This window comes from Ciconia boyciana, chromosome 2, assembly GCF_034638445.1.
Source record: "Ciconia boyciana chromosome 2, ASM3463844v1, whole genome shotgun sequence".
In the NCBI taxonomy this organism is placed as follows: domain Eukaryota; kingdom Metazoa; phylum Chordata; class Aves; order Ciconiiformes; family Ciconiidae; genus Ciconia; species Ciconia boyciana.
In genome coordinates, this window is record NC_132935.1 from 607,787 (window position 1) to 622,874 (window position 15,088).

General features: G+C 61.5%; 1 protein-coding gene across 5 annotated transcripts in view; it reads left to right on the top strand.

Moving 5' to 3' along the window:
* Nucleotides 1-15,088, top strand: part of MROH1 (maestro heat like repeat family member 1) — a 57,008-nt gene that overhangs the window by 19,676 nt on the left and 22,244 nt on the right. For 3 of the 5 annotated variants that reach the window (XM_072851719.1, XM_072851720.1, XM_072851723.1), the window contains 16 exons: nt 411-555; nt 669-709; nt 1,267-1,408; nt 1,757-1,809; nt 2,528-2,635; nt 3,636-3,755; nt 6,624-6,746; nt 7,837-7,983; nt 8,166-8,192; nt 9,656-9,778; nt 10,299-10,378; nt 10,908-11,043; nt 12,295-12,390; nt 12,940-13,044; nt 13,227-13,362; nt 13,903-14,015. In XM_072851719.1, coding sequence (XP_072707820.1) covers nt 411-555; nt 669-709; nt 1,267-1,408; nt 1,757-1,809; nt 2,528-2,635; nt 3,636-3,755; nt 6,624-6,746; nt 7,837-7,983; nt 8,166-8,192; nt 9,656-9,778; nt 10,299-10,378; nt 10,908-11,043; nt 12,295-12,390; nt 12,940-13,044; nt 13,227-13,362; nt 13,903-14,015 — 1,695 coding nt within the window. The remainder of the gene's footprint in view (nt 1-410; nt 556-668; nt 710-1,266; nt 1,409-1,756; nt 1,810-2,527; nt 2,636-3,635; nt 3,756-6,623; nt 6,747-7,836; nt 7,984-8,165; nt 8,193-9,655; nt 9,779-10,298; nt 10,379-10,907; nt 11,044-12,294; nt 12,391-12,939; nt 13,045-13,226; nt 13,363-13,902; nt 14,016-15,088) is intronic. The other 2 variants (XM_072851721.1, XM_072851722.1) reach the window with 1 other exon arrangement.

Below are 15,088 nucleotides of genomic sequence, written 5' to 3' on the forward strand. Positions count from 1 at the left end.
ATGCCCCATCCCTGCCACACTCAAGGTCAGCTTGGACGGGGCTCGGAGCAACCTGCTCGAGGTGAAGATGTCCCTGCTCGTGGCAGGGGTTGGACTGGAAAGGGGATGGCCTGGAAAGGTCCCTTCCCACCCAAACCATCCCGTGATTCCATGAAGGGGAACACCCTGGGGCTGGAGCTCCGGTGCTGCTGGCGCAGAGCACAGGCAGCGGAGGCTGCTCCCTTCCTGAACAACAGCACTGCCTAAGGGGGCTCGGGGATTCTCCCCGTCAGCAAAAGGCTTTTGACCTGGCATCTCCCCCTCCTCTCCCTCTCGGTCCCGTGCTCCGGTGCAGGGTCTCCATCCCGCAGCCGGGCTCTCGCCGGCTGCCAGCAGGCAGGGTGAGTGCCGAGCTCCCCTTCTCCCCGCAGGTTCTGTGGCCGTACCTCCTGGAGTTTGTGACCCCGATACAGTTCACCAACGCCCTGACCCCGCTCTGCAAGAGCCTCATGTATTTGGCCATGAAGAAGCAAGAGGAGGGAGAAAACTCGTCCCTTATCCGTTACGACCTGAACGGTCAGTGGGGTGCGCGAGCCTGGGACTCGTCTGCGAGCCAGGCGGTCGCTGGCGTGCCTCGTGGGCGCTTGGCGGGACGTGCCGTCTTACGCTTTTTTCCCTTCTGCTTGTAGCAAATCTGCCTTCGCCCTATGCTCTGACGACGAGACTGCTGGTGAGTGGCCTGGAGGCAGAGCTCTTCCTTTCTCCGGTGACCGGCACATCCAAAGACAGCTCCCTCCCTCCCTCGCCCCAGGTGGACTAGGAGAAGGCGAACGGGCAGGGTGAATGCTCCAGGCAGAGGTGCCCGTACCCAGAACCGCTGTGCACCCCCATCTTGGGTTGGGTGCACCCCCGTCCCCTCCGCAGGCAGGAGCGTCTCCGTCTAGGTTGTGAGAGCTCAGACTCCCTCTTAGGCGCCCAGAGCCGCGTAAGCGGGGTGTGCAGCCCCCCCGGCTGTTCTTACAGGGCTTTGGGACGCTGTTCCTCAGCCCTGGGGAGGCTGGGCTTTGCTCCTCTTCGCCCAGGGACGAGTCCAGGAGAGACGCTCTCCTGCGAACGTTTCTCTACCAGCAGCTGGAGCAAAAGGAGGAAGCTGTAGTTCCATGGGGGTGTGGAGATCAGTCGCTCCCCAGTAGTACATTCCTGCGTTTTGTGTCGTATTTTCGGACTTGCAACCTGGAAATCACTTTCGCTGCGCTAACGCCCTTTGTTCCGTCCCCAAACTTTCAGGTCGTATCTTCACAGCCCTATGTAGGAGACTGCCGGGGGACGGCTGCCCTGCGTCTGCTGAACGTGTTGCATTACAGCGTCCACCCCGCGCTGGACCAGCTTTGGAGCAAGAAGGTCCCTCTCTTGGTGGAGCACATAGAAGGTAGGAAGGGGCTTCTGCGCGGGGGAAACTGCTGGAGTCGCCTTCTCCAAACTGGACTGCGTGTGCCCGGACACTTGGGGGTGTCCAGGAATAGGGTGGGGTACTGCCCACGTGCCCCGCGACCCTCGGTACGTTGAAGCTCTCGGAAGAAGTGCCATTTCCTATTTTGATAGGGACTTTAATCACCCTGGTGCCACTAATCCCTACCAGGAGTGCCTTTGTGTCTCAAGTGGTTAGCCCCGCCGCGTCGGGTACGGGACACGCAGCATTTGAAGAGCGGTCTGCCGCTGCTGCGTGCTGTACGGCGAGGACGAGAAACCAGTGTAAAAAAAATGTGCTTTCTCCTAGAGAACACGGAGAAGTCCCTGTCCCAGAAGGAGTGGGAAGAGAAGCTGCTGCTGGTAAGGGTCCCTGCGCTGGGGAGGCAACGGGGCAACGGGAGGGCAAGCGGCAACCGGCCCCAGAGCTCCCCTCGGCCGGGCTCAGGGCTTCGCGCGCGGGGCGGCAGCACGGCCGGGTCTGCGGGGGCAGGTATTTGCCTTGGCCCGCCCTGACCGCGGTGGCGGAGATGGTCGCTCGTCGTCACGCTGCCGGGTCTTGCCGCTTCCGAAGCGGAGATGCAGGTCGGCGCAGACTTGCAGTTCCTGCAGGGAAAGTTAAAAGTGAGCTTTCAGGCTTGCTGGTGGGTCAGAGAACAGCAGTCCCAGGAGCGTCTCCCCACTTAATTGGAGAGCCTTAAAATAGGGCATGGAGAAGCAATTAAAACCGGGCAGGGCTCGTCCTGCTCCTCTGATGATGGCGGTGTAACTCGGGTGCAGTTTATCTTGGAAGAGACCTGACCCTGAGGAAAAGGGCACGTTTCTGGAGCGGGGGGGATGGCTGTGTGCTGGCAGGACCCGCTCTGGGGAGGGCAGCCTGCCTTCCGAAGGGCCGGGCAGCCCCCCACGGTGATCCGGGGGTGCGTGCTCGCTCGGTGCAGACGGGGGTCTGGGTATGTCTGCCGCAAGCCCCCCGTGCTTTACTTCTCGCGCTGCTCTCGCCCCTCCCGGCTGAGGCTCCTCGCTTAGCCGGGAGCGGGTTTGCCAGGACGCCTGCGGCTGACGGCTCTTCCTCCCGCAGTTCCTCCAGGAGACGCTGGCGGCCGTTTCTGATAACACGTGGATTTGCCATTTTGTCACGGAGATGTGCAGGCAGCTGAACAGCTACAACGGCTTCCCGCTGGAGAAGGTGATGGTGCGGGGGAGCGGGGGCATCGACGGGCTGGCAGGGCGTCGACGGGCATCGACCGTCCGGCCCTCGCCGCTTTTTGAAGCGTCGTTCTGCCAACAGCTTGGCGCCGGGAAAGGGGTGTTAGGAGGGAAGAAGAAATAGCAGGAGGTTACTAAAGCGGCTGAAAATGAAATAGTGGTCAGCGCACAGCCGAATCGCTGCCTCGAGAGGCCCCGGCCAGGCTGTGTTGCTCTGCCTGTGCCGGTCAGACCCAACTCGTGGTCTCTGCAGCTTGCGTTACTTCTGCTGCGAACGGGCCTGTAATTAAGCCGAGCGAGAAGCGAGCTGAACCAGGAGAAGAGCGCTCTGGTGTAGAAGGGAAGGAACCAAATAAGCCATTTCCCACTGCACCGGTGCAGGTTGCGCAACTGCGAGGTTGTGACCTCCGGGCTGGCGAGGGCAGAGGACCGGGGAGGTCTTGCTGTGGTGGGTCAGGAGGGAAGAGGTCTCCCACGTGCCGGTGGCTGCTGGAGGCCTCGGTGGTTCTGCAGGGACGTAGGAGCAGTCGGAGCTGAGCCCGGCTCGGTTGGTCACCGGGGCTGCGGAGCATCGCTGGAAAAATCTCTCTTCGTGTTCCCTCTGTCGCAGTGACTTTGTTTCTCTCTGGGCAGGAACAAGGGTTTCGTTATACCGGTTCCTGGCTCCGGTGACTGCAGCTGGCTCAGCGCCCGTCCGGGGTTAACGGCGTATTCTGACGCTGAGCTGCTGATCAGGCTTGGGGGAGAAGGCCTTGGTGGGGAGGTTCTTCCTTGGACCGAACGCCGCTCTGCGGTGCCGGTGCACCCCGGTGCTCCGAGTGTCCCAGCTGCTCACGGCCGGGCTCTGCCCTCCACCTTTGCTTTAGGGTGCAAGCCTCTTAGCGTGCTGCGAGGAGTAATCTGTACGCGACCAAGCTCGGTCTGCCGCCGAGGGCTCGGCAGGGTTTCACGGGGTGGTAACGTTCCTCTTGCTCTTCCAGAATTTTCTGTATAAATGCATCGGGACAACGCTCGGGGCGTGCGCCAGCAAAGACCTCGTGCAAAAGCAGCTCCAGGAGCTTCTGGAAACAGCCAGATACCACGAGGAGGCAGAAAGGGAGGTGAGGAGGAATTGTGCCAAACATCCCAAGGGCCGTCCTGACGGCCCGGGAGAGCGGTCCTGCCACGCTGACCGCTCTTTTCCGTTCCCACCATGCCTGGCCTGGGCTTGTAACTCCTGGAGAATGGCTCGCAGGGTAGGTGGGTGAATGAGCCCAGAAAAGCGGAGAGAGCCCACCTGCAGCAACCCAATGGCAAGAGGGCTCTGAAGCTGGGTGAGATGCAGGGGGTGCCTTGGGACACTGTCTCAAGCGGTGTGTGGCCCCAGACTGGGACAGGGTGCTGTTTGCCAGCCCTGAGCGCGCTGGCAGAGCTGCTTCCTCGGGGAAATCATAAATTGACTCATCGAATGGTTTGGGTGGGAAGGGACCTTTCCAGGCCATCCCCTTTCCAGTCCAACCCCTGCCACGAGCAGGGACATCTTCACCTCGAGCAGGTCGCTCCGAGCCCCGTCCAAGCTGACCTTGAGCGTGGCAGGGATGGGGCATCGACCACCTCTCTGGGCAACCTGGGCCGGGGTTTCACCACCCTCGGCGTAAAACATTTCTTCCTTGGATCCAGCCCGCATCTCCCCTCTGTCAGTTTAGAGCCCCGAGCCCTCGTCCTGTGGCTACAGGCGCTGCCAAAAAGTCCCTCCCCGTCTTTCTGATGGGCCCCGTTAAGCGCCGGAAGGTGCCGGAAGGTCTCCCCGCAGCTGTCTCTTCTCCGGGCTGAACAGCCCCAGCTCTCCCAGCCTGTCCTCACAGCAGAGGGGTTCCAGCCCTCCGACCATTTCCGTGCCCCCCCTCTGGCCCCGCTCCCACAGCTCCGTGTCTTTCCCGTGCTGGGGACCCCAGCGCTGGCCGCGGCGCTCCGGGGGTCTCAGCGGAGCGGAGGGGCGGGATCCCCTCCCTCGACCTGCTGGCCACGCCGCTCTGGACGCGGCCCGGGAGACGCTCGGCTTTCTGGGCCGCCGGCGCACGCTGCCGGCTCGTGTCCCCTTTGTCACCCGCTGGTGTCCCCGGCCCTTCTCCGCAGGGCTGCTCTCCCTCCCCTCCTCCCCCCGCCTGTGCCGGGGCTGGGGCTTGCCCGGCCCCAGCCGCCGGACCCTGCCCGGGGCCCGGTTGAACCTCATGAAGGGACCCACGGATCCCGTGGTGCCAGGAGGGTCTCTGCAGGTTTTGGGGATGCTGTGACAGGCCGGGATGTTTGGAGCTGCTCGGGCTCTGTTACTGCCAGGTGCCATCTCGTGGGCAGAGCTGTCATCGCTGTCCTGTCCCGTGTGACAGCGTGCGTGACAGCCCAGCGAGCCTCCGCCTGCTGCCAGAAGGGGCTTTTTGGCTCCTGCTTCGTCCTTGGGCTGGGGCTCGTGTAGCCCCACAGGTTTGGGGAGCTAAGCCAGAGCCACAGGAAAAAAAAAAAAAAAAAGAGGAATTTTCTTCTGGCTTGGCTGCCTGTCCTGGCTTGCCGTGGGGTCAGACGGGCTCAGCGCCCCGCTTTGACAGCCCAACCATTAACTGAGTCATGAAATGTTCCCATCTTCTGCAGCGTTAATTCGTGTCTCCAGCGTGAGCTTTGGCTCCCTCGGACCCTCAAGGTCGCCCCGTCCCTGCGGCAGGGACGTGGCTCTTCCCACTGCTCTGGGCTGCAGCCCACCGAGCTGGTGTCACCCTGGGGGCTGTGGCAGCGTCTCCTCCTGCTCCCCAGAGCACCTCCGGCTGGTGAGACGTTTCTCTGGGCTCCAGCAGCTCTTGGCTACGCCAGGATGGTCTGGTGACATCTCTGTCTTCCCGTGCTGCTCTCCGCCGAGCCTCGCACCCACCGTAACGTCACAGACCTGCCGCTGCCTTCGCTGGAGCAGCCAGGGATGCTGCTCCACCTTTTCGGGGCAACCTCCAGCTCATGTGTTCAAGTCATGGAATCACGGGATGGTTTGGGTGGGAAGGGACCTTTCCAGGCCATCCCCTTTCCAGTCCAACCCCTGCCACGAGCAGGGACATCTTCACCTCGAGCAGGTTGCTCCGAGCCCCGTCCAAGCTGACCTTGAGCGTGGCAGGGATGGGGCATCGACCACCTCTTTAGGCAACTTGTTCCGGGGTTTCACCACCCTCATCGTAAAAAAATTTCTTCCTTAGATCTCCCCTCTTGCAATTTAAAACCATTACCCCTTGTCCTATCGCTACAGGCCCTACGAAAAAGTCATCTGCTCGCGGACCCTTTGCAGCATTTTCTTCACCGCCAGCTCAGACCCTCCTTTGCTACCCTGGAGCTGAGGTCGGGGTCGAGCTCTTCCTGCCCGTCCTGGCCAGACTCGTGCTCCGGCTTCCCTTTAAACTCGGCCGAGCCGTGCTGCTCTGCCGGGCTCGGGCTCCCCCCCGCCTGCAGCTGCCTTTAAGTGCAGTGCAAACGCGAGCTCATGGTGCCTGGCTGTGCTCCAGCTTCTGCGACGCCGTCAAGGGCTGCTCTTGAATAAACTGTTTATGGAGTTTCAGCCCAGCGTGCTAGACCTCCTGGAGGTATCGCAGAAAGGCAGGACCTGCTAAGCCTGCTTTGCTCTCGCTTCCAGCCGGAGCACTCGCCCGGGCTCCTGCCTCCCGCAGAGCGGCTGACATCTGCCCGCTGGAGAGCACGCCGTGTCGGTCCGGCCCCTGCGGCTCCTCTGGAGCCGTGTCCCAGCCTGTCACCCAGACAAGGACAGCGTTATTGTGCCCTGTATCCTCTGGAGGCCGGTCCCTGCCCTGGGAGAGGGGAGTGCTGGCTGCCAGGACTGCTCCCAGCTGGGCACGGCTCAGGTGCTGGGAATTAAACCAATAAACAGGCTCTCTTTAAGCGTCAGCTGGGGCTGGTGAATTAATAGCTTTCCGCTAATGTGTTTTCTCTGCTTCCTCCAGGGACTTGCTTCCTGCTTTGGGATATGTGCAATAAATCACCTGGAGGAAACCCTGGCCAAGCTGGAGGATTTTGTTAGGTCTGATGTCTTCAAGAAATCTGTGGGACTGTTCAGTATCTTCAAGGTAAGAGCCAAAGGGCCTCTGCTGCGACACAGCTGGCAGCAGAAGGCTCGTGCCACCGCCTTCAGATACGGCGTGTGCTGGAGCGGTCCTCGGGAAAGGAGTTAATTTCCTGCCTCGGTGCGTTTGCCTGGGGGCTGGGATACCCTCCGCCTCTCCAGAGAGCCGCTCTCGGCATCGGAGGCTGCGTGGCGTTAGCTCCTCGCTCTCGGCCGTCCGCTCCTGGAGACTCGCGTCCCGGCGAAGCTGCTTGCTCGCTGGGTGGGCTCGAGTAAGCTGTAACTTGGCTTCTGCGTCCATTTGGGGGACCCCGGCCCGATGCGGAGCGTGGTTTGGCTGTCACCCACGTCGCCGCTTGACAGCGATCCCCAAGCGGCTCCTGCGCACGCCCCAGGAGACGGGGGTGTTTTGTGCCCCGAGCACTGGCAGCAGAAGCCTTTCCCCAAATTTTCTGACCCAGGCAGTGGTTTTAATTCCCCGTCCCTAAGACTGGATGTTTGAGGGATGGGATTAGAGCTGCACGGACACGGAGGGGACCCTGGCCCACGACAGAAAGGTGCCCGGAGCTCAGGAGCTGGCCGAGGAAGCCCTCGTGCAGCCCTTGTCCCTGCCCTGCCCCTCGGGCCGTGGTACGAGGTGGGTCCGGCACGAACCGCTCCCTGGGACGGTGCGGGTGAAACCTTTCAGCAGGTCTGGCTAATGGGCAGTGGGTGCTGATTTCTAGCACGGTAGTTAACCAGCAGTTAACCTGGTTAACCTGGCCAGGCTGGGGCTCGTATACTTCCCCGTAGGGCTCTAAAGGGTAACGCTCGATGGCAAACTGGGGCTGGTGCCTTGGACAGAGACGTGCTGTTAGCGCAGCTCACGATGGAGCGGCCGCCTGGTGCTCCGTCAGGGCTCTGGAGCTCGCTGCCACCACCAAAAGGACGGGAAGCGAAGGTCCGAGACCCGCTCGGAGGGGCCCCGTCTTCTAGGGGAGACCTTCAGCTGGTCGGGCAGAGCCTGCAGAAACCACCTCCCCGTGAGAGCTGGGAAGAGCTGGCCCTGGCTTCCGCCCCGCTCCCCCCGTTCACTTTCTCATCTGCTCTAACAGGACCGTAGTGAGACCGAGGTGGAGAAAATAAAGAGCACTCTCATCCTCTGCTACGGATACGTCGCTGCGTACGCGCCCAAGGAGCTGGTGCTGTCCAGGATCGAAACGGACATCCTGAAGAACATCTTCCAGTACTTCAACACCAAGGTAAGCTGCTGGGACGCCCCGTCCTCCCCGGGGAGGAGCGAGCTGGAGCAGCCAGGCTGTTCTGGATGCTCTGCCTGAAGGGTCCTGCTGGGACCCGCGGGCAGCCCCTGGGAGAAGGTCGTTCCCTGCGGAGTCTGCTCGCTCGTGCATTGCTAATGTGTTTTGTTTTTTCACTTGTTCAGGTTCTGGGAATAAAGGTAGAAACCAAGGTACAGTGTGAGGCGTTAAATCTGAACTACTCTGCTCTTTCCTGCTCTCGCTGTCTGCCTCTGGCTCTGGGTTCCCCTCGAGAGCAGCCCCGTGCTGTGCTCGCGGCAGCGCTCCTCTGCCCGTGGGGACCAGGAGAGCTGCAGGAGCCGCTGCTCCTCGCCCTGAGCTCCCAGCCCAGTCCTCTGTGCTGGAGCCATTGTCTGAAAGTGCCAAAACTCACAGCAGAGGGAAGAGAAAAATGCCTTTCTGGCAGGACAGGAGCTGTAGGTGAAAGCGTGGCTCGGGTGGGCACCACCGTGGTGAAATGCCGAGCTGGCCAAAGGCTGCGTCGGCCTCCCACGGCTGCCCGCGGCTGAGCTCGCTGCCCGCGGGCAGACCTGAGCCCGTCGCGTTCCACCCGTTCTGCCGAGGCCGTGCCTTTCCTGCGAGCTCTGTGTGGCTGGAGCTCGCAGAGGCGTCCCCAGGAGGGAGCGAGCCGGTTTGGGTTTGCACCCGTGGCACGAGGAGCCGTGCCCGCCCTGGGGGGCGAGGGCCGGGGCTCCCGGCTCCGGTACGGCGCGGTGCTCACCTCCCCGGCCCGCAGAGAGGGCGGTCAGGCAGCCCCTCCGCTCCCCGCACACGTGCGTCGCTGGGGAAGCCTGGGGACTCCAGGGGCCGAGCTGCAGCCCACAGCTCGGCTAAAATCCACTAAACTAATTTTCCTGCTTCCCCTTGGAACAATCATTCAGTGGGCAGATATTAAAATCCAGATTGCTGTCCTGCGGGCGGTGAGGGGCTGTATTTTTATATTTCTCTCTTTAAAGGCTGAACAAGAAAAATGGCATTTGTCGGGTTGAACTGTCAGGCCAAGGACTCCTTCTCTGAGCTCCACTAATGCGTTTTCCTTCTGGGCTCCCGCTGGCACTAACAGCTTCTGCAGAGCGTCTCCGGCCCCCGCACTGGGGACCTTCTTGCTCAAACCCTCCCCTGGCTCCCTGCCCTCCCGAGGGGCTCACCTGCGAGCAGGGGGGACGAGGGGAGCGCTTTTAATTGGGGTGCCTCCTCTACGACCCCGCGTCGACTGTCCTAGACCCCGAGCTGCGTGGGAGGAAGAGCTCCTGGCGACTTCTGGAGCTGCCTTGGGCATCTGCCTGCTCGGGGCGCTGCCTCGGCGGAGAGACCCTGGCGGAGCGTCCCCTTCCCACGCGCTGCCAGGGCAGAGGCTCCTGGTGTCCAGCTAGGCTGTGACACCGGGGTGGCCAGCTGGGACAGAGTGCCCTTCTGCTCCCCGGTCACCAGAGAGCCTGTAACGTGGATAAAGAGCAGAGAGCTGAGCCCACGCGCTACTAGCAGCCCAGGGCAAGCTGTTGTGCTCAGCCTGAGCACCAGTTTTCTTGGAGGGGCGCCGGTGCTGGGTGGGGTGACAAGTTATGGTTGTGTGGTAAGCCTGGTCTTCACTTCTCACCCGGGGTTCTGCTCTCAGGACCTGACCTTGAAGCTGTGCCTCATCCGGAGCATCTGCATGATCAGCCAAGCCATCTACAACGGCGTGAAGTGTGGGGACTTCATCTTCTCCCGCAAAGCCGAGCTTGTGGCCCAGATGGTGGTAAGAGCAAGCCCTGGAGGGTGGCCTGGCGTGGGGCTGGTCTAGAGGACGCTGGGGGAGGTTCCCACCCCGCGTTCGCTGAGGGTTCAGCGTAGGCGTAGCTGCTCCGTCTCTGGAGCCGTGTGGGGAGGGCGGGTATGAGTTTGCCCGGCTGAGCCCTGTCCCCGCGGGTCTGCCGAGCTCTGCTGGGCTGGGGTGCTGAGCTCCACGGACCTGCAGACCGGGCTCTGCCCGCCCGTCGAGAGAGGGCAGGTCCCAGCAGGGAGCCGAGTGGTGGGAGGATGGCTTGCTGCGAGCAAAAGCAGACTTGCAGTGAGCGGTGGGGCTGCGTTGCCCAAGGCGTTGGGTTGTTGTGCAGCGTTTGGGGTGTCGGGCTAATGCGGTGTGGCTCCTGGCTTGCTTGGGGTCTTGGGGTGGCTGGGCTTCAAGGCAGCAATCACCCTAAAATCACCGTAAAGCTTGGCCCATCCGTGCCCAGAGGGGGATGTGACCGTAACCGTCACCTTGTTCTGCCTTCCAGGAGTTCATAAAAGCAGAACCGCTGGAGGCGATGCGGACGCCGGTTCGCCAGCGGGCGATGATCACCTGCACTTACCTGGTGTATCCTTCCTCCGCGCCCATCCCTGCGGGAACGCCGCTTGCAGGGCAGCGCTCGCCGGAGCTGCTGCGCCCGCAGAGCCTGACCCCGCTCTCCGGTTTGCCCCACGGGTCTGACGGCAGAGCCGAGGCGCTCTCCCTCGGCGGGCACGTTAATAGAGCTGTGCTAGACACGGTGCAACCGGACGGTCTGGTTGGCACGGCTGCCAGCTAGCTTTCCCCAGCGCTCTCGGGCTCCGTTCTCGTTGGCCTCTGCCGTGAATGTTCTTCTTACAAACCAGAGCCAAGGGCACTGCACTCTCAATTACTCAGAGATGACTTCTGAGCTCCGGTTAAAAATACTCAGCGCGTCACAGCTCCTGACACAGATACTGGGAACGCTCTGCCTGCTTCCCGTTAAAGCCGGTGCCACTTAGCGTGGAGTCAAGTCAGCAGGAACGCGTATTAAAATCCTTGTTCCCTGCTTTACCCAGGTGAAAGGTGCTCCCGTAGCGCTCGACCCATCCGTGTTGCTTCCTTAACCTGGGATCAGCATCCTAGAGCCCCACCTCAGTGACCCCGACAGGACAGAGCTGATCGATACCTGCCTCGCTAACGTGCTTGCCCTGCCACCGCTGGAGCCGACGAAGGAGAGGGATGAGAACGGAGGCGATGCCTTACACAAGGAGGTGCGGTATCCAGCGCCCGCAGGCTGGGGCAGGCAGGGAGTTGCCCGCGCCGCTCCCGCGCCTGCTTGCCTCGAACTAGCGCTGGCGGCACAAAGCCGACGCGGAGCTAACGTCGGGTCGCTCGTGACCCGGCAGGGCGATACGGCTTTGTTCTGCGGCGCGGGAGCTGCGGTCACGGCTGTTCCGGGACACCCGTTTCGGGGCGGTGCACAGATGCCTTTTTCACAGTCCCGTGAGCCATCGGGTCCCGTGGCCGCAGCGTCTCCCTGGCAGCGGATCAGCCGTGGGAAAGGCCTGTTTTCAATTCAGCTGGGCACCTCGGGGGAAGCAAGCTGCACCCTCTCCTCTGCTCGCTTATCTCTTGAAAAAGCCTGGCCCTTCTGTGCACTGATAGGAAGTGAGAAAATATGAGCTTATCAGCGAGTCCAAATGCTGCTAATAAGAGCATGAACTCCCTCGAGGGAAAAAATCAAATGATCCTGGAAACCCTGCAGGGTAGAAGGAGCCTTTACATAACTAGCTTTTGAAAGGCTGCAGCTGCTTCTCAGTTGTGGTTGAGTGCTTAACGAATGAAAATAACATGCTGCTAATGAAGTTGTTGCAGCTGCTGGGTGGCTGCAGAGCAGCCCTGTGCTCCACCGTATCGCCCGCTGCTGCTGCGGCTCCTCCGAGGTGAGCTGCAGAGCCGGAGCCTGGGGCTCTGAGTGTCCCCGGCTAGTGTTTGCAGGCATCTGGCCTAAAAGTTTAAGTTAATAATCCTTTTCTCCTTCCCTTCCATCCTACGAAGCTTTGTAGTTTTTATTTTTTGGAGTTTATCCCAAAATAAGTCCTGGAAGGAAACTGTAAGCATCTTCAAAGGGCTCATTCAGACTGGGCTCACTGGAATTGATCGCCAAGTGGGAGAAGGACCAAATTCCCTTCTGGAAAGTCTGCGCTGAAGCATCTGTGCTAGCACGCTCGGCTCTGGCTAGCTGCTGGCACTCGGCGCAGATCTCGGCCACCGCTATGCGGACTCCCACCGTGTGTCCGGCACTTCCAGTGAAGGTGGATTTTGCAAACTGGGTTTCCATCCCTGCTGCATTTTCCTACTAAGCTGGAGGTGGCTGCACCGGGGCACCCAACGCCTGGGAGAGTCCTGCAGGCTGAGAATAGGTGCAGAGAGAGATCTCTCTCCATCCTTGCGTGCCTGGGCTGGCTCTGCAGGATGAGGTGCAGCGCTTGCGTAGCCCGTGATTGATCTTTCCTCCTTAGATGCTCTATGGTGACACCATCAGCGCCCTTAAAGACCTGCTGAAGAGTCTCCTGCAGAGGAACTTGACCCCCCATGGGCTGCAGGACATGTTTGCGGTAGGTGCAGCCAGGTTTTGGTGGGTTCTTCAGGGAGGAGCAGGGAAGCCGAGGTGCCTGCCTGCCTGCCGACCAGAGGTCACGAGGCAGAGACAGGTTTGGATCCAGAGTGGGAATTAGTGAGACTGGTCCTTACTTCTCCGTGTGACGTGAGGTCCGGTGCGACCCTCGCCCCGCTCCTGCAGAGGCTGGGCACGCAGCGTGGCTGCTCTGGGGTGGGCAAGGCTCCCGCTGCCTGGCTGGGGCCGGGTCTCGAGGGGAGGAAGCACGCCGTTGCCCCTTTGGGCGTACCTGCGGGTGCCCGAGAAGGGCGGCCGGCACGTGGCTGACGAGGAGGTCTCTGGTAGCGGGGCGGACGCACCCGCAGCCTCCCCAGGAGGCAGAGACCCAGCGTTGTCCCGAAGATGAGCCGGGCTAAGCTGGGGGGGTCGGGGCCGTAGTTCCCCCAGCCCACGCGTGCACCACGGGTCACTGGGCTGAAGCGCGCCTTGGCTGCGCGCGGCAAAGCAGCCGAGCTTCTGCTCTCCTTCCTGATGCTTTCCCCTCTAGCATTTAGGCCCCTGGATCAAGTCGAACAAGGAACACGAGCGGGAGCGAGCAGTGGAGGTCAGCGCCGCCTTGCTGGACTTCTACCTGAGCAAGCTGAACGTCAGCGTAAGTAAACCCGGTGCTCGAGCGGGTGTCTTCCTGCTGCCGGCAGCCTTGCTGGGGCTCGTGCCTACGTCCCTCCCCGCGGGGGTGCGAAAGCGGCCTTCGTGGCAGTAGGGAAGTGCTGTACCTGCTGAAAACGTCCCCGTGCTCTCCCTGCCGGTGTCACCTGTTTGTCATCCCTGCAGACCGTCATCCCCTTCTACAACCTCGGCGTCCTGATCGCTCTCTTCTCCCCGCGCTGCTCGGACTCCCTGGCCAGCGTTCGCCAGCACGCTGTCGACTGCGTCTACTGCCTGCTCTACATCCAGCTGTGCTACGAAGGTGGGCGCGCGGGCGGCGGAGGGCGGTTTTGCCGCACGGGCGGTCGGTGCCAGCCGCGGGAGCCCTCTCCTCCGCAGCTGGGCAGAGGGGTGGCACGTCCCCTCCCTCCACGTACGTGATCCCAAAGGAGCGACCCGCAGATGCAGTTTGCTGCAGATGCAGGGCGGGTGGAGAACATCACCGAAGCGTTTGGGTTTCAAAGGCTCTCTCCGACGCTCGAGCGCAGGCGAGCAGGTTTCGGAGCCTGCCGTTCAGCCTGGCGTTCTCCCTCTCTCCAGGAGAGGTCAGTCCTCCACTTGGGATGGAGGCATCGAGAAAAGCACAGCTCCTACAGCGCCAGGAGAGGACTTTGTCTGGATCCTGCTCTCCAGAGCACTGTGGCTCCTTGCAGAGCAAGCTCTTCTGGCCCTTGGCAGCAGCTTCGCTTTCTTGGCTCCTTCCTGAAAGCTGGGCCAGCTCGCGAGTAAAACCCGGCTCTCTGCAGCGTGTGGGTGTAAAATATGAGGAATGCTGTTCACCGAATGCTCCCTCTGAATCCAGGTTTCGCCCGGGATCACAGAGATGAGATGGTGGAGGGGCTGAAAGCTCTGAAGAAAGGCCTGGAGGAGCCCGACTTCACCATTCTCTTCCATACCTGCAACAACATTGCCATGGTAAGCTGGAGGGCAAATCCAGCACAGCCCCGGTCTTTGCAGGGTGGTGGAGCTGTGGAGCGGGAGCTGCAGAGGACTTGATGCCTCGTCTGTTCTGACCAGCCGCAGAGTCTGGAGGCTGCTGGGGAGCCCCAGTCTTGCACCAGGAAACGAACCGCTGCAGTCTTCTCCTCCGGCTGGAGAATTCCCCTGGCCTGGTCAGGGGATGCTCAGAGCATCTCACCCCCAGTGGGAAGTCGCTAGTCCCCTCTTTGGGCGCTGTCCCCAGCGAGGACATCTGTGCAGGCACTCTGGGGGTGCGGTGGGTGCCGGCAGGGACTCGTGCCTGGCTGTGCTGTGGCTCAGTGCATCCGTTCAGAGGTCTGATGGGCAGCCTGAACTCTTCAGCCATCACCGCTCCCAGCGCTGGGGTCGAAAACTAACTTTGCTGTAGATAATGCAAACGGTTTCTGTTCCATGTCATCTAAAAGCTAAGGTGGAGGTGGTCTAGCTCAGCCCTACAGGACCTGCAGGGGGCCCCGGCATGCTCCGGGGCGGAGACGTTGGTACGTCGTGCTCCTCAATGGAAGCTGCTGGCCAAAGGAAGCCCTTGAGGTCCTGTCGCTGGCTGCGCTCTCCTGTGGAGCATGGGGTGGTTGGCTCGGGAGCTGCAGCCGCTGGGCTCCTGGCCGCTTCCCAGCATGGCAGTGGTGTTGGTAAAGCTGCTCAGTGCAACTTTACACCCAAAAGGGTCCAAACCACCGTGATTTGAATGACGTGGACAGCATCTGGGGTCTGGTGGTGAGGGATGGGATGACCACCCTGCTCTTGAGAGCTGCGCGGGTGAACTCCTCCTTGATGGCCTTTTTCTGTGCGGAGAGCGTTGCTCCAGGCCTTTTTCTGTGCAGAGAGCGTTGCTCCAGGAGGACTTGGGTCTGTAGAGAAGCTGGTAGCATCTTTTTGTCCTGGAAAAGCTGCATTTCCTCAAATGTTGTCACTCCGGTGGACGTTCCCCCTGCTAACTAATCTACCGAGCAGCTTATTCCACCGTCAGGTCTGGGGAGCGTGGTGAGACCTGGGGGAGCATCCTCCCA